This window comes from Mustela lutreola, chromosome 2, assembly GCF_030435805.1.
Source record: "Mustela lutreola isolate mMusLut2 chromosome 2, mMusLut2.pri, whole genome shotgun sequence".
Lineage (NCBI taxonomy): Eukaryota > Metazoa > Chordata > Mammalia > Carnivora > Mustelidae > Mustela > Mustela lutreola.
In genome coordinates this window covers 212694356-212712330 of record NC_081291.1, presented here as the reverse complement: position 1 = coordinate 212712330, position 17975 = coordinate 212694356, and the positions used below count along the sequence as shown (strand labels likewise).

Below are 17975 nucleotides of genomic sequence, written 5' to 3'. Positions count from 1 at the left end.
CTAAACATTAAGTAAATGAATCTTTTAAAAACAAATTAAAAAATAAAGTCCCTTGGGGTGCCTCGCCGGCTCAGTCAGTAGTGTGCGACTCTCGATCTTGGGATTGTGAGTTCGAGCCCAGGGTTGGGTATAGAGATTACTTAAAAACAAAATCTTTAAAAAACAACAAAACAGGGGTGCCTGGGTGGCTCAGTGGGTAGGGCCTTTGCCTTTGGCTCAGGTCATGATCTCAGGGTCCCGGGATAGAGCCCTGCATCAGGCTCTGCTCAGCAGGGAGCCTGCTTCTCCCTCTCTTTCTGCCTGCCTCTCTGCCTACTTGTGATCTCTGTCAAATAAATAAATAAAATCTTTTTAAAAAACAACAACAAAACAAAAAAACCCCAAAGTCCCTCCATCTTATCGATCGGCATCCAAACAAGTTCTGCCAAAATAATGTTTGAATCTGCTAGCTTGTTTAGGAAAGTAGCAATTTCAGCCTTTAAATATAGAACTGTGACTTTGATAGTCAGCTTCAGGGAGACACTTTCTAAAAACTAATTTTTGAACAACAGTCATCATTTGAAAAAAAAATCAGTGTGTTGATCCTCTTTTCTTCCTTTTACTTGACAGCTATTTAAATTCTTTTTCAAGATCTTATTTATTTGAGAGAGAGAGAGAGCATGAGACGGGAGAAGATCAGAGAGAGAAGTAGACTCCCTGTGGAGCTAGGAGCCCCATGTGGGACTCGATCCCAGCAGTCCGGGATCATGACCTGAGCCGAAGGCACTCGCCCAACCAACAGAACCCACCCAGGCACCCAACAGCTATTTAAATTCTCAACTACTATCTTCTACCACAGTGGTCCCCAGACGGTGTGACCTTGAACTCATATGAGTGAAAAAGGTATACAAAGGCACCTATAATATATGCATATTTATTAGTACCAATGTACTAACAGATCACATACATGATAAAATATATATCAAATAGGAATTTAAAAGGATAAGATAAGAAACAGGGGGCATGTGGACTTCTTATAAAAAGGAAATGGGAAGGATCTTCAAGTCCGATATCTCTTCGGTTCATCATCATGGGAGAGCAGAGAACTGGGCAGGGTACAGGAGATTTTCTTACTCCTTATCACATAATAAAATGATACAAAAAATATACTGTGTCAGAGCACCTGGGTGGTGCAGCCAGTTAAGTGTTCCACTCGTAGGTTCGGCTCAGGGCCTGATCTCAGGATGGTGAGGTCAAGCCCTGCCGCGGGCTCTGGGCTCAGCATGAACTCTGCTTAAGACTCTCTCCCTCTGCCTCCGACCCCAGCACTTGCACATGCACTCACACGTGCGCTCTCACTCTCTCCCAAATAAATATTTTAATGAAAAAAAAAATACTGAGTCAAGGGTCCTGTCTTTCTGGCCTCCACTCCTCTCCCACAGTAGCTTTCCCACAACGGTGACACCATCTCTAACACCCAGTCTCAAAGCTGAGTATTTGTCCCCATCAGAAGCGTCATCCGATCACTGCTTACACAAAGCATGTTTTCTTCCCCTCCATAAAACACTTCTTATTTTTAAAAGCCTTTCACTGTTGAGAATGCTTCTCCTTGTGTACGTCTCTCCTTTGGTGGTTCACCCAAGAAGTACTTCTGTGGATAATTTCCCGCTGGAGCCAAGTCTAGCAAATTCCTCAAGCTGAGTCAGCTTAGAAACAACTGCAGTCTCGGCCAACTGTCTGACAAACCTCCCAATGAGCTTCTTCGTCGATCCAGCAACGTTTTCTAGACATCTCCCCAATCTGTTTGCTGAAGAGATAGCTCTGACCATCTTGTCTTCTGGGCATCATCGCGTGGTCCTTTCTGCCATGGCAGGGAATATCATCTCCCCAGTTCTAGGCAGATTATGGTCTTTAGCCCTAATACAGAAACCTCACAAAAGGTTTCAAAGCCTATTGTTTAGCGGAATTTTGTGGAACACTGGGTTGCCTATCACATGACTTTAAATAGCACTGCCATGAAGGGCGATTCTCACGGGGTGAGGGCTTCCTTTTTACTTTCCAGAGAAGTACAAATAAATAATGGCCTCCTCATAAGCCATGCTTTAGAAATGAATGCCTGAGAGACACTGCTCCCCAACTGGTAGGACCACAGAAGTCCCCGATGCCTTTAACACGGGAACCCAAGATACTCAGAGGCAGATAGAGAAGGCAACAGAGAAACTGAAGGGGAAAGTGGCTTGAATGTCTACCGCTGCCGCCCCGGGGAGGGGGGGGGTTAACTCTGTGGGAGGATGTTTGAAAAACACCTCAGATAAAAAGCACCAGCCACCTGAGAAGCAGGTTTTGCTACTACTTTATCCCACATTCAGAAACCCAGCCTCCCATTAGTTCAAATTAACAGCTCAGATCAGGTGTCAGCAACGGAGAAACACTCCAGGTGTAAGAGCTCCTTTTTCCATGGAGAGCAGAGAAAATGGCCATGAGGGCCCCCACTCACCCCTGACAGATAGCGCTCGAGTTTCTTGTTTAAAAGGAAGTAGATGGCGAGGATGTGGCAGGCGCGGTTGGAGAGCACAGTGTTGATCACGTCGCTGTTCTTGTAACCCAGCTTCTCCGTCATGTGAAGCACCACGCTCGGGCTCAGGTCCTCCAGGGAAATCCTGCCCAGCAAAGAGAGCACCGGTCACCTCTCCACCTCCACTGAGAAGCTCCAGGGCCCCCTTAGCGATGCTCACAAACATGGCGGCACAGAGCACCCACTGCCCCCCACCAACCAGGGCCCCAATGGACAATCGTGTCCATCCATCCACCTGTCCATTCATTCACTTGACCTTTTTATTATGAACAATGTCACACAGACAGAAAGCTAGTAAGAAGAGTATAAATCACTTTTGTGTACCCAATACCAGGAATACACCAGTGTTAACACTTTGCCCTATTTTCTTCATTTATTTACTTGTTTATTTAGTGCTCAAGCATTTTAAGTCACAGACATCATGATGTTTCATTCTTACACACCCCAGTGTGCTCCTTTAAGATCCAAGGACACCTCCTGCAGAATCACAATGTCATCCGTATACCCAACAATTTAATAATTTGTAATAATCCTTAGTATTCTCTAATATCTAGCCTATACTCAAATTTCCCCCAATGAGCTTCGAATTTCTTACAATCTGGTAGTCTTTTCTAAAAATGTGTTTATTGGACACAGGTATAGAGCCCACACTTGAGTTGGGGGAAAGCTGGGCTCGGAAAGGAGCACATTCACGAGCCAAACCATACTGCGTTTAAAGGAACAGTGTGAGACCCTGCATTTACAGAGGGAACTGGGGGCTCAGGTGTAAAGGAGAGTGCTCCGGGAGGACAGATTAGAGCTTCTTCGCAGGAGTATTATTAAGATAAACTCCTTGGTTAGAACTGAATGCTTGTTATTCATTGATCTACTTATCCACTCATTCCCTTATTTATTCCTTCAACAAGTCCCTGTCTTGTGGAGTCAACATTCCAGTAGGAAACAGACGACATTCGTTCATTTAGTCTTCATGAAAATCTTATGAGTGGGTACTATGATGATCCCCATGGTACAGACGGGACAAACTGAGGCCCGCAGCTGTGAAGTGCACTGCCCCGGGCTCCCACAGGTAAGAAGGAGCGCACCCTCAGGTAGAGTCTGGCTCGGAGTCTGGATGCTAAACCTCTACACTCAGCAGCTCTCAGACACGAGGAAGGGCTGCGGAGAACAAGCAAGCAGGCTGGGGCGTGTAGCACGTGTGTGAGGGCAGCAGGGGTACATCATCAACTAGAACACTCTAAATCCCATAAGAGAGCTATAAATAGGGCAGTCTGAGCAGAAGGCAAGCACAACCGGCCGGAGAGCTCTGTAGCCCACCGACCCTCCGCCAAGGGTCCCAGGGCACTTTTTATGGGACCTCAGACCATAACACCCCGAGAAACCACACAGGACAAGCCCATAATGATACAGAAGAGGAAACTGGTTTGCGGGATTTACAGGCCAGCTGAAAAGGGGGGCAAGAGCAGACCTGGGTCCGCGGCCCACCTTCCACCCCGCATGGTGTCGCCCATGGCCGCACACTCCCTCGCTAGACACGTAAGTGCCGTTCAGAGAATGCACCCAAGGAACCACAAAATCTGCCCTCCCCTCCTTGTTGGCCACAAAATCAAATTCTCGATAATGGATGGGAGGGGGGTAGGAATGACTAGTGGTAAAAAAGCAATAATAATAACGTTTGTTTAAAAAGAATGCAAATGAACTTTGACAAAGCACTTACTAAAGCAGAAGGCTCCATTTGGGAAACTACCCAGCAATGCCCGTGTGGGCGTGGCCCTGCCCCTGGCCAATCAGACCACGGCCCTGTACCTAGTTCTTGGCCAATCAGAGCATGGCCCACATGGCCTCACCCCTGGCCAATCAGATCACGGGTACATGAGCCGCCCCTGGCCAATCAACCACCGCGCCATCCTCGGCAGCACGTCCCATACCCCGCCCTCTACCCAGAGCAAGCCGGGGAAGGGAGAGCGATCTGGAAGAGGGGTGCCTCCAGGGTGAGGTTGGGGGATGGAGGTGAGAAGGGGGCAGTAAGCAGGGTCAGGCACCCCATCCCTGCCCTTCATATCTCCTGTCTTCAGAAACAGGAGAGCTCTGCCAGAAGACACTGTCCACTCCGTTCACTGGGAGTATTAAACATTTTCAGTAAGCAACATGTATATTTGGAAGTCTGCAATATCAGTTATTTAATTGTTTACTATCTCCCCGTGTTTGAACGATATAGACCCTAGTAAAACATTCCAGAACATTAGCCAATGACTTCCTTCCCCTCCCACCCACCCCCAGAGCTAAGTGGACGGTGGGAGACTGTCCAGGCTGGAGCAGGGCGATGGAGGAAGGCAGCCAAGGTCACCTGCCTAAAAATATCTGCTCCTAGCACAGGGAGGCTGGCTCCCTGCACAGCAAACTCTTGACTGACTGGCATGAATATTTATTATAAAAAGTTGACTTTTAAAGATACTTTCCTCTTGCCTTTTGGAGATCAACTTGGAAGCCAAAATGACTTAACAGAAGGCTTTACGGAAGAGTGATATAAAACATAAGCCCCATATTTTCGCTCTTTCCCAAAAGTAAAACATTTTAACGACATCTAAAATAATGACATCTGAGGCTAGGCTTGTTAGGAAGCTATAAAATATACTTTATGATATAGTCTGTATTCCTTTCCCTGATCACACGCTCTGACCCCGATTATCTGTGCTCTGGTCAAACCAGAAAAATAACTATCAAAAGCACTGTTTCTTTTTAATTTTTCTTTCTTTTTTCTTTCTGGTTTTGTTGTTGTTGTTTGCCTTATCAAAGTCAAGACTAAAAAACCAACCTCCTGCAAGAGTTTCTTTAAATCTCTTTAAATTTCTTTAAATCTAAAACTTTTAAACGGAACATGATTTTTGCCTCTGGTACAAAATGAGCAGTGGGCCGTGTATAAACAGAAAATAGCAAGTGGTTTTTTTTTTTTAATATACATGATCTTAACCATTTTCACAGGCCAACTAGTTCATGGGCAGCCTTTAAGTTTCTGACCCAAGTCCAAAAGCAAAAAATTGCTCGCCTGGCAAAAACCAGTGGAGGATCCTTGCATTTAAGTTTGAATTTACAAATACTGACTACCACCCGTGGGAAACTATAGTATGAGACGCCATGGTATGATTTTTTGTCAATGACGATGGGAGGTGGGGGAGACTGGAGGTGGGGTATTGGAATACTAGCGCTGCTTCCTTTGAACAGCTGCCATGCTGAGTGGATTGATTACGCTCATTTAGGCAGTGATTACATTAGCTTAATGACTCATGTGGCTGCCACCAGCACCCCCTCCTCTAAGGAAAAGCACACCTGTGTGCTGCCGTCTTTCACAAGCACAGGTAATGAGGCATGGCTCCTCGGCTTTGTTTTGCATCTCACGTTGAGGTAATATTTCTGGTGTCTGTTTCAGATACCGGCCAAGTGGAGCTAGTGTTGGAAACCAGCAATCTATTTCCAGATTCCCTTGGTAACCTAAGTAACCTAGACTTTGCTTAAATTACATCTCAAGAGTCCACTGCTAGAATTCTAGATCGCTATGGAGTGAAACCACCTCATCTACAGCCACAGGGAGGGTAAATTTGGCTCAGTAGCACGAGAGGCAGACTCTACCGTGGCCTCTTAAATTCTTTAGGAACTTTCTCCCCAAGACAGAGCCCTGCTTGCCCATCCAATTTGGAGAACTCAGTGTGACAGCTTTCTTACAGCTTGATGGATGTTTCTAGAATTTTCTGAACATTTTGAAAATATCTGTACCCCTTCATTAGCATCTGGGCTTCAGACCAGAGTGACCAGGCCCAGGCCCTAGAGCGTGGGTCTCAGGCCTGGAAGGTATTTGACCCATGTGGTCTTCATGTTTGCTGTCAACAAACCAAGGTGAGGGGCCTTGTGCCTTTACTTGGGGAAGTTAACAATATGTCCAGTGAGTAGGCAGAAAGCACAAGGCAATGTTTTCTTGTACTAGTTTTCAAATCTGTAGTCAGCACAGCAACAGTGGAGACGTGTGTGGAGGTGTCCCTCAGGGTCTCCACGCTGTGGATCCCCGCCTGCAAGCCTCGCCTGAAGCATTCTCCTCTTGGCAGCTGTGAAGGGGAAGCCCTCACAGGAAGTCCACAGGGAAACATGGCCTGAAGCAACTGTCTCCTTCTACTGCCTTTTCTTCCTGCCCCCAACATTCTAGGCAGGAACTCAACATCGGAGCAAAGAGGCAGCAGCAGAAGGGCCCAAGGGGCAGTCTGAATGGGAAGAGGGACTGTCCCACTGCATTCTATCTGAGCCTGGCAGGAGGGCTCGGGAATGGATCTCACACACACTCAAACACAACCAGATACCCTCACAGATGCACTCAAACACACACACACTCACTCAGGCCACAGCTAGTCCTAATGGTCCCTTTATGTGAATTAGAAGGAGGGGCCACTCTGAAGATGCAAGTCGCCTGGGCAAGTCTGACAAGGGGACTGTGGTGTGGATTCCAGCCTCCACCCACCCCTGCTGGGTGTCGCAAGCCGGGCACGCACGGCACAACCACATGGAATGGCCCCATCTACACTTCCTCTCGTGTGCTGAGGGTATGCGGGCACGGAGGGGGGGGGGTGGGCATCACAGCTTTTCCTTAAATCACCTACCGCTTCCTGTCTAGAAGGATTCAGGGCTCCTAAGGCAGCCCCATCCGGCCTGAGAAGGGGTCCACTCTGTGTGTATTTGGTTACCTGTTGGGATAGGTGACGTTACACGGCACTTTGCCCGTGTAATTCTCATTAAGCCAGCGGTTCGCCAGTGCTTGCTGGATATTGGGTCTCTTCACAGGATCTGGTTCCAGGAGAGAGCGCAGGAAGTTGATGGCGCCTGGGAAGACATTGGGCAAACATACCCATGTTACAGGCCGAACACAGATGCCCCCAAGACTCAAGGCAGGTGGTCCACCCCCTCTCCTGAGTCACGGCCGGCACTGGTCTAGTCCCTGGATCTCCGGGTGCCTCAAGTCCCAAGAGCTTAAGATATCTGTCGAAGAGTACACGGTGAAGCAAGAACCAGTTCGGGTCTCCCCGTGTCCTGCACGTCCCAGGACAGCCTGTGTTCCAATCTCGCAGCCCGTCTCTAAAGATAAGCCCAAGAGCTGTTCTATTTCCAGGCTTGAAGGGATAAAAGCAAGTAAAGAGAAAATGGTTGTCCTCAAGGTGGGTTTTTGAGTAAGTACTCAGAAAAGAACCAGGGGGTAAAGGCACTCTAAATTATACCCTCTAACTTGCCCCCTCACCATGTAACACACAGTCTCAATACACCAAGAGAGGTCCTGCTTGCTTTCCGGTCTTTTTTTTTTTTAGGGTACGGGAGAGGCAGAAGGAAAAGGGGGTAGAGAATCCTAAGCAGGCTCCACGCCCAGCATGGAGCTAGACGCAGGGCTCCATCTCACAAGCCCAAGATCACGCCTGAGCTGAAATCAAGAGTCAGACGTTTGATCAGCTGAGCCCCCCAGGTGCCCCTGGTCCTTTCTTTTAAAGGCATTTTACTTGGCTGCCCACTTAGTCCCCAGACTCTGAACGGACAACACAGTGCCCAGACCAGCCAGACCCCACACAGCCAACCCGATCCGAGAGCCAGGTTGAGGGAAAGTGTAAGAACACTCTCTAACAGTCCCCCAAGTTTTAAACACCTCGTTTGTGTGCAAAGTTCCAGTAAACCCATGTCTACTTGATGGGCCCCTTCCTTTTGTGCTTTCCCTCAAAATGAAGGGGCTGCTTGGGCAAGATGTACGCCATTCAAGGCTGTCCTTATTTCCTTATTTTGCAGCCGGCCAAAGTTGGCTGTGGTCACATCAGCTACGCTGCGCGCGGTATGTAATAAAAGAGTACGAGAAGCAACTGACAAACTATCCGATCCTCCCAGCCCCCTTTCCTTTCCATCCCAGGCGAAAATGATTTTCAAAAGCCCTGGGTCTCTTTTCATTAGATGAGCTTTTAACAGAGCACCTGCTGTCCACCCAGGCCCTAAGGATAGGAAGCTGGTTCATCTCTAAGTAGGTATTTGCAACCTTGAAGATTCTAACAATGTGGGACAATGGCATGACGTTGGAGAACATGCGTATAATTCACAGGAAGGTCACAGGCTCCCGGACTGCTAGCAGAATACACATGACCACATATGGGTAAAATGCCAGGGATTACTTCCAAATGAAGATGGTCTGTCTTGCTTGAGTTGTGGGGCTACTATTTTCTTTTCATTCTATGCTCCTTCTTTTATGGAGCATGGTCATATCATCTTGGCACTACAAAAAAATACCCTTTTACATAGCTTTGTCTATAATATTCAATTTCCCGTATACCAAGTAATAGACTCCAGAACACAGTCCTAATTGGCTTCTCCCGCTGCCTGCCACTCCCCTGCTTCTGTCCATTCTCCTGCTCTCTCTGACAAATAAATAAACAAAATATTAAAAAAAAAAAAAAAAAAAGAAAGAAACAACTTTTACTTGGTCATGCCACCGGTAACCCCCCAGTGGGCTCTCATCCAGTTGGTGTGGTCACCAGAAGGTCGTTTCTCATTAAGAACGGCGTGGGTAAAAATAAGTGCAGACACCAGCTCGCACATGAGGAACATTTAATACTCTGAGTTTTATAGTGGGGTCTCCAAATAAAACTTTCCTAAAATATTCTTCAGTGGTATGAAAAGCAAGATCTCTTTAAAAAAAAAAAAAAAAAAAAAAAAAAAAAAGTTCCTCTTTCCAGAACCTCTAGCTCCGTTCTCTCCACTCCCCAACGTTGCAAGAGTCATCTGGATACCTGATCAGGGCTGTCTGTGGGTCAAACAAAAGAGATGTGGGCTTCCTCAATTGAAATGTGGAGGCTGCGAGTTCACAACGTTTCTGAGACATCTCTGTAGCTTACCCTCAAAGGACCTGTACAGCAAGGCTACCACCAGGCTTTTTCAGAGTATGATTAACCAGAAATGCTAAGAACAGACTGGATGTGTGTTTCTGTTCTATTTTCAGAACCACGCGCTCGCCATCTTCGCAAATTGCTGATGAGCACAAGTAATTTGAGTTCTGATCTCTACGGATGAATTTTATTTCTTTGGACATCACCGACATTGCCTTCCTATCCAAAAAGGACTTTGAAAATATCAGGAGAGTTCTCCAAAGTTTGTCTTAATGATCTTAAAAATCCCAATGTTTCATGAGCAAGAGGGATTAAAATTCTCCACTGTCCTGGAAAGCCATGGCGGGCACAGCCTCTCATGGCTCTCCACTCTTCTAAGCTAGTCACTGGGGTCTCCATTCAGGCCCCAGGGTAGGGATGACCCACACAGAAAGCTCTCTCTCTGAGCCCCATATCACATGCAACACACACTTCTCTGGTGCAAAACCTACTTTCCTCCGGGAGGCGTCTGCTTTCCATAGTCTGGACCAATGTGTGTGAGCACCTTGACACCGTACCTAGGGAAAGGGCTAGAGGCCACAGACACAGCCATGGGACCTTCTGTAGAAGGGGAGCCCATCAGACACGAGTGGAGTCCTATCCCCACTCAAAGTTCCCTCCCTACCACCTCCAAGGAAAAAGCAACAAGTTATATGACCTTTGGACCTTCTCAGAGATCTCCGTTGGCGCTGGGTTCTCAGAGATCTCCCTTGCAACTGGGAACACCTCCCCTTCGGCTTCACTTTCCTGACTTCGTGGTACAAAATTCTCCTGCTCGGAAATGACTGTCTGGAATGTGGAAGCACCATCACTGAAATGTAGAGATGTAAAGACAAGCTGTCTGAAAAATATGTAAGCCATGAAAGGCATTCCCGACGCTGTGATGCGCCAAGTGCCAACAAGCCGAGAGAGACTGTCTGGAAGCAAGAACTGGAAAGGTCCCAGAAGCTTCAGTTTCCAAGCTACGTGGTGGAGATGAGGGGCAATTCTTCGAAAGCAGGCTTGAACTCACAAAAGCAGTAACACTGTCTTTTTTCTTCCAACTCAGCAAAAATGCTCCCAACTTAATCTAAAAAAGAGTACTACAATACAGTCGATGGATAGAGATCATTGCAGATATAAGTGACAGAGTCATTAAATTAAAGATGCATTGGTGAGGGGAACCTGGGCACCTGGGTGGGCTCAGTCGGTTGAGCGTCTGCTGCTCAGCTGGGGGTCTGCTTCTCCCTCTTCCCCAGCCCCTCCTCCTGATTGTGCACACACGCTCTCTCTCGCTCTCTCTCTCTCAAATCAATAAATAAAATCCTTAAAAAATTAAGTAAATAAGGGTGTTGGTGAGAGACTTAATGAAACTGGCATATTTACATCTGGACATCCCAGTTCTGACATTACTCAGAATATAAAAGCAATAATAAATAATTCCCCCAAATCTGGGGGGAAGGGAAGCATCTTATACCCAGTAAAATAAAGGGAGAGAGGCAGCCCAGTCGAGGAGGAAAACCCAGGTTTGGGAGTTGAGCAGACATAAAATCAAAAACAGAGAAGCTACATAAGTTCATTGAGACTCAGGTTCCTCACTGATACACTGGGACTAAGAGTACTTACCTTGCAGGATTATGATGAGAACAAAGGGATAATGTGAAAAGCACTTACATATGGCCATTCAGCTACTCTTGTTGCTGGACAGTGAGTATTTCTGGATATAAACGAGATGGTACCACACGGTATCATACAGGAAGGTGGGCCAGGCTGGTTGGGAAGAAGGGGTAAACCCGGCAGGGTATAAAAGGGAAAGGGCTGGAGAAATGGGGGGGTTGTCAGGAGGCCAGGGGCTCATCTCCAAAACTGGGATCCTTCACTGTGTAAACAAGATAAGAGGGCCAGCGCGGAGCTCAGGGCCCCAGTGGCTGGGGTCAAGTCCCATCCGTGAGCAGGCGGGCGGATCTATGGGCTGCCTTCCAGAGACATACATTTGGACAACCCAAGTCAGCAGCCTAGATTCCCTGAGCAAACACCACGCTTGATAGCTGGCATGTGCCCTTGTTGAGGATTATATATCCCAATAGTTAAAAAAAAAAAAAAAAAAAAAAAGGTTAGGGAAGGAGTCTGGATTTCTTAACTGGAAAATCAAATATAGAAATGCAATTTTGGGGGAGCCTGGTTGGCTCTGTCGGTTGAGCAACTGACTCTTGGTTTAGGTCCGGGTCATGACCTTGGGGTCCTGAGACTGAGCACTGTGTGGGGCTCCACACTCAGCAAGGAGTCTGCTTGTCCTTCTCCCCCTGACCCTCTCACAGAGAGAGAGAGTGAGAGAGAGAGAGAGGCAGAAAAGCAGACTCCCGGGGCGCCTGGGTGGCTCAGTGGGTTAAGTCTCTGCCTTTGGCTCAGGTCATGATCCCAGGGTCTTGGGATCAAGCCCCACATCGAGCTCTCTGCTCAGCAGGGACCCTGTTTCCCACTCTTTCTCTCTGCCTGCCTCTCTGCCTACTTGTGATCTCTCTCTCTCTGTCAAATAAATAAATAAAAAATCTTTAAGAAAGAAAAAAAGAAAAAAAAAAGGAAGCAGACTCCCCACCCAGCAGGAAGTCCAACACAGGGCTCGATCCCAGGACCTTGAGCCAAAGGCAGACGCTTAACCGACTAAGTCACCCAGATGCCCTTAAATAAATGAAATCTTTTTTAAAAAAAAGAAGAAGAGGAAGAAAGAAATGCAATTCTTGCTTGTTCACGCTTGACAAGTCAAGACAACAAAGTCCCTTAGGAATGTGAAGATCTTTAAAAAGCACACACAGAGCTTAAGGCCAAAGTCAAAGCTGTCTGCTCAGAGCAGGAGCCAACCCCAATGATGCTAAAATTGCTCAGAACATTTCTAATATATCTTCTTTGGAATTTCTTCTGAACTATTTTTTAAACACCTTCAGGGTGGAGCTTTTACTTATTTAAGGTAAATTTAATTTCCACAATCAGAAAACACTCAGAGCCCAGCCTGCTAAGTCTGGGTAAAATTACTGGGGTTAAAACGGTGTTGGTTCTTTGCCTTTTAAAGGTTGAGATATTGATTTGAGAGAGTGAGAGCACGAGAGGGAGGGGCAGAGAGAGAGAGGATCTCAAACAGACTCTGTGCTGAGCGGGGACCCCAACATGGGGCTCGATTCCAGGACCCTGAGATCATGACCTGAGCTGAAACCAAGAGTTGGATGCTTAACAGATGGCACCAACCAGGCACCCCAAAACAATGTCAGTTCTAAAGTCAGGAGACTGACTTCTTGGACTGCTGAGCTACTTGCCCTTGTCCTGCGGCACAGCCCATCCCAGGGACCATGGGCCAAACCATCTGCTCCTCTTCCCTCAACCCATGGCTCACACTCACGCTGTTCAACAGATGTTACCCATTTTCTGCCTCCTAGACACACACTTGGGTTGTATTTCCCCATCCCTTTTAGTAGGGTGAAGCCAGGTGATACACATTTTACAAAGCACATTGGTGGGAGACTTAATTGCTAAACGAGATATGATCTAGACTTCTCTTTTCCTCCACATGGACCTGGTATGTTTGAAATGGTAGCTGCTCCAGCAGGCTGGGACCCCAACTGACTAGGAGGGGTGGAATCCTCCAACTCTGGACTCAGTTCTCCGCAGATCTGTGGCATGAAGGAGAAAGAAGTCTTTGTCGTCTGAAGCCACTGAGATTTGGGGGCTATTTGTTACTGCAGCACAGCCCGGCCTATCATGACTAAAATAACGAGAAGCCTTTCTCTAGGTCCTTAGGGTCTCCACGGGATCCAAAGTGAGCTCTGTCTGCCTTTTCTAGACATAAGGGTACAAAGAGATTCTACCCTCCCTAGCCAAGGGGAAAGTACAGACCAAATTAGGTCGTTAAATACAAGAACACATTTCAGCTTGAATTCCATTTGGCAAGCATAAATTCAAGGTCAGCTTCATGGATGCCTTACAAACTCAAGAGAAAAAATACCTAACAGTGATAAAATAAAAATTCTATATTTTAAACCATGTATTGTAAGTTGAAATAATTACTTTTTTTACTGTTGGTTGGTCACATGCCTTATCTCAGTGAAGCTGAGTTTATTGTTTATTCTAAGGAGCCAATTAAATGATTGCCAGGGCCAACATGAAGCCAGGAACTTGAAGTGAATCGTGACCCAAACAAAGGAACGAGCTGTGCTAATTTACTGGATCTGAAACCAAATCTCAAGGCGACCCGTTTACTGAAACGTGAACCACCTGAAATTCTAGAGTACTTGCCAAACACACCTGACGATTCAGTCTAATCAAGTCACTGAAACTACATATATTTAAAAACTTTCGACCAGGCTCCAAACCTCAAATAGCGAAACAAATCCCAGACCAAACTTGAACGAAAGCAGTATTTCTTTACAGGGAATTGACCGAGGAAAGCACAATAGAAATGTGATTACAAATGCTTTTTTCAAAGACAACCTTATAATATGGTGAGATTGAAAACAATCAAGGCTGCAATTATTTTTTCCAAGATCCTTTCGATGAGTGTGTTTTGTGCAGAAGGAGGAAGGAGGAAGTTGGGGGTTCAGAGTTACAACCGAGAAGAAAAGGACCAAGGTGAGACAAAGAGTGGCTTAGCCTTGGGAAACTCAACCACCCCTGAGTCAGAGTTTAATCCCAGGAAAAGGCCTGATACCATTTCTGTGAAGTAAATACTGGTTTCATGGACAGACCAAATCGGATAGGCACACAAGTCCTGGAACCCGGGAGTCACAGCAGCGGGCACCTTACCTGCGGAGAGCTGGGTGGGGAGGGGGTTCATTTCCTTGTCCACCATCTTCTGGTACAAAGCCCTCAGGCTAAAAGGCTCCACCGTGAAAGGCAGGGTCCCGGTCAACATGGCATACATGTTCACGCCTCTAAAGAGAGAGACACCAAAGCATGAGACCAGAATGAGGCTCCCGAGAGGGGAAGACAAATAGGGCACAGGCTTGGCAAAGTTTCAGCCCCGTCACTTTCATGCTGGCCTCAAGAGGCCTTATTTCTAGAAAACCACGGTGAAGGAGCAAAAGCGAAAGGCATGGGTAAAAGCTCGCCTGAGAAGACTTGGACAATGGACTGTGGAGATCAAAGGAGGCTAAGGAACTTCTAGAGCTGCCCCCTAAGGAAGGGAAACGATGTCCTTCCTTCTGGAAGGAAGTACAGATGAAATTCTGTGGAAAATACCAGAAGCATGCTAGGAACATGCTAGCATGAGTGAACATGCTCGCTAACATGAGGGAAAGTAGTCTTGCCATTATGGGGTCTTCCAAGGATGGCTCACAAGGTGGAGCCTGGAGGAAAGCACACAAAAAATATAGGGCAAGACCCTACATGGGGGGGAGGGGGAGGCGGGGGGGGGGGGCGGATTCACAGCCCAGCTGGCATGCCTGGTTCCCAGTTAGCCCTTCAAAACAAAAGTCTCCTCCCCCAAACTGGCCTGTTGTTCCTTGCGCCTGTAACTAGAGAATTCCACGGGCGGCAGGGGGTGGGGGTGGGGGGGGAGTGTCTCCTTCCCGCTCTTATTTTTTTTTCTTTTTCTTTTTCTTTTTTTTTTATTTTTTATAAACATATATTTTTATCCCCAGGGGTACAGGTCTGTGAATCGCCAGGTTTACACACTTCACAGCACTCACCATAACACATACCCTCCCCAATGTCCATAACCCCACCCCCCTTCTCCCAACGCCCCTCCCCCCAGCAACCCTCAGTTTGTTTTGTGAGATTAAGAGTCACTTATGGTTTGTCTCCACTCTTATTTTTTATACCACTCTTCATTGTGAGATTTGGCCCTGAGCCCTGGCCCCCGTAGCTCCGATGTGGTCGGAAAACCTTCTGAGTGGGCTTAACTGCTCATATCCAAAGCCAATGGCAACATCTTCTGGGAGGACTTTTATTTTCCTGATGTGCAAACCCAGTATCATTTTGAGGAGATTTCCTGATGGGGATGAAATGGCTGCCTCGCCAAGAGGTCGCAAGCCTTCAAAAGGGCCCGAGGGACTATGTTTTTAAAAACAGGCAATAGGATTTCCAGTGAAAACAAATCCAATGAGACCGATTGAAACAAAGACCCTTGGGGCCCAATTCCACGGAGGCACCTCCGAATTACAGTGCCCCAATGACGGCAGGTACAGAGCCCACGGGCTCCAGCCAGAAACCATTCTCAAATTGCAGGCATAACTCTTAAGACCCAGTTCCTCCTCTGCAACCCACAGTGGAGTTAAGGAGAGAGATACATAAACGTCCAGGCGACAGACATTTGCTGGCCGGCTCTCTGCCCCGGGCAGTGGTAGAGGTACTGGGCAGCCGTGAGCCAGACAAGGCCCTGCCATCTTAGACTGTGGGAACAGACAGTCAACAAGTCAACGGGTGACTTAAGCACAATCTCTTCAAGCAGAGATGAATGTGCAGGGGGTTTAAGAAACTCTGCCGCTCCTGACCATAGAGGCGTTCAATTAAGGGAGAAAGAGGTCTTTAATGAATACTTGAAGACAGGTGGCCTCTTGGGGAAGGGGTGAGTATCTGAGTGAGCTTCTGCGTCTTTGGGATGGGGACGGTAAGCTGGGCGGAGAGGGTCCAGAGACAAGAATGAACCAGGCGTACACAGAGCCATGTAGACAGCATTTCCCTGTGTGTTTGGTGGAACGCCCTCCCCGGGACAGGAATAGATGTTGGGCAAATACAGGTTCACGGCCAGACAATCTGGAGAGCAGTCATCTGCTGCTGATTTTTAGGGGCTCAGAATGGGGAGCAGGAGCCTGGGGCAGTAAATCGGCAGGCTGCTCTCGACGGCTGAGCGAGAGGGACAGGCAGGCCAGAGAGAGAAAGGCTAGTGAGTGACAGACATCAGAAGGAAATGTGCCAAGTTGTCCCTAAACCTGGCAAGCAGGCCCAATGGTGGGAATGGTGACAGAACTGAAGATGCCAGGATGGAGAACTAGGGCTGGTAACGCGTTGGAGGACTCATCCTGCAAGGCTGCATCGTGGGAACGTTTGAGCCAGAGCTAAACATCTTGGCTGGGAGGATTCTTGGAGACCAACAAGAGAGAAAACTAAGAAGACCCCCCGCCCCCCGACCCAGCTGTAGAATTTCTGCATTCGAAAGGTCTTGGACAAGTGGCTTTTAGAACAGGAAACCCTCCCAGAACATCCACAGAGTTCTTGTTGGGGACCCCTGAACCGCCTTCAAGACTGCTGTTTCCAACCTTCCCAGTGCAGCTCATTCCATTCAGGGCAACTCTAGGCACGAGGAAGGCATCCCCGTACTAAGCCACGGTCTCTCTCTTCTCCCCTTTGGTTGTGGAACAAGACTGGTCCTCTCTGTCCCTGCTTGCGTTTGGGCACTTTTGTCTTGGTCTTCATATTCACACCTAGACCTGAAAAGCCTCGTACTTACACAATATCATTCCCCCCACCAACGGGTAAATGTTTTATAACTGAAGTATATAGGACACATCTTCAGGGCTTCTGTTTTTTAGTTTCTTTTGGCGATATACATCCTACAAGTCGCAACCAAGGCCATCAAATGGCCACCCTAGAACCAAGTACACACTGGATTTCTGAGCTTGCTTTTGCATTTGTGTTTACTAATACACAACCTTTGCCCAAATACAGCACTCTTATTATCACAGACTAATGAGGAAGGAACAGAAATGAACTCTGGGGGGGGGGGGGGGAAGTTCCCAACGTGCACAGCATCACCTGGAAATTTGGATCTGCAAATTCTGGGACCCCGCCCAGAATCTCTGGGGATAGGGCTGTGGTTGTGGGCTGTGGGTTGTCACAAGCCCTCCAGGTGCTTCAGAGGCAAGATCAGGTTTGGAAGCCACTGGAAGGGTGAAAATGGGGGAGGGGGAGAGTTGAATTACCACACAGCAAAGGGCCGAGCAGCTCAGAGCGCCTGTGCCCAGCAAGGAGAATTGTGCCCAGACCTCTTAGAGCAATTCTATTCTCACGGCACCTGTCTAATGCTGCCCATTTGGCTATCTGGGGATTCTTTCAGTCTTGGTTAAATTTAATTTGTAAATTAGTTTGGGGTTTTTATTTGTGCAGGGCAGTACACAAAAGGAGTTTAATCTTATGTAGCGTACATTCAAGTACATTAAGCAACACTTAAATAAAATATAAATTACTCAAGTCAATATATATAACTCAACTCTTAAATAAAAAGAGTTCAAGACAATGCCAGGGGTTACCAAGAATGTTCTTCCCTTTTAAGAACAGTATAAGATACTCCAATTTGAAGAATGCTGCCCTATGACCTTTTCTATTTCCCTTTGTCTTCAGGGGACATAGAGCTTCCTGTCACAGGTGGGGAGAATAAAATAGTGCTACATTCTGTAGGAGGCAGGACATTATGGTCATCATGGAGGGAAATCCGACTGAAGGACATAATATGTAACATGAGGACCAACTTTAAAGCCTTTATGAAAGTTTCTTTCTGGGGCTCAGCTGGGTAAGCGGCTGCCTTCAGC

The 17975-nt window shown here is 47.2% G+C and overlaps 1 protein-coding gene across 1 annotated transcript in view; it reads right to left on the bottom strand.

Annotated features, from left to right (window-relative positions):
• HUNK (hormonally up-regulated Neu-associated kinase) overlaps positions 1–17975 on the bottom strand; it is a 98600-nt gene that overhangs the window by 16233 nt on the left and 64392 nt on the right. The window contains exons 5-7 of the mRNA XM_059164583.1: positions 14254–14381; positions 7279–7414; positions 2477–2639 (exon numbers count right to left, since the gene is read on the bottom strand). Coding sequence (XP_059020566.1) covers positions 2477–2639; positions 7279–7414; positions 14254–14381 — 427 coding nt within the window. The remainder of the gene's footprint in view (positions 1–2476; positions 2640–7278; positions 7415–14253; positions 14382–17975) is intronic.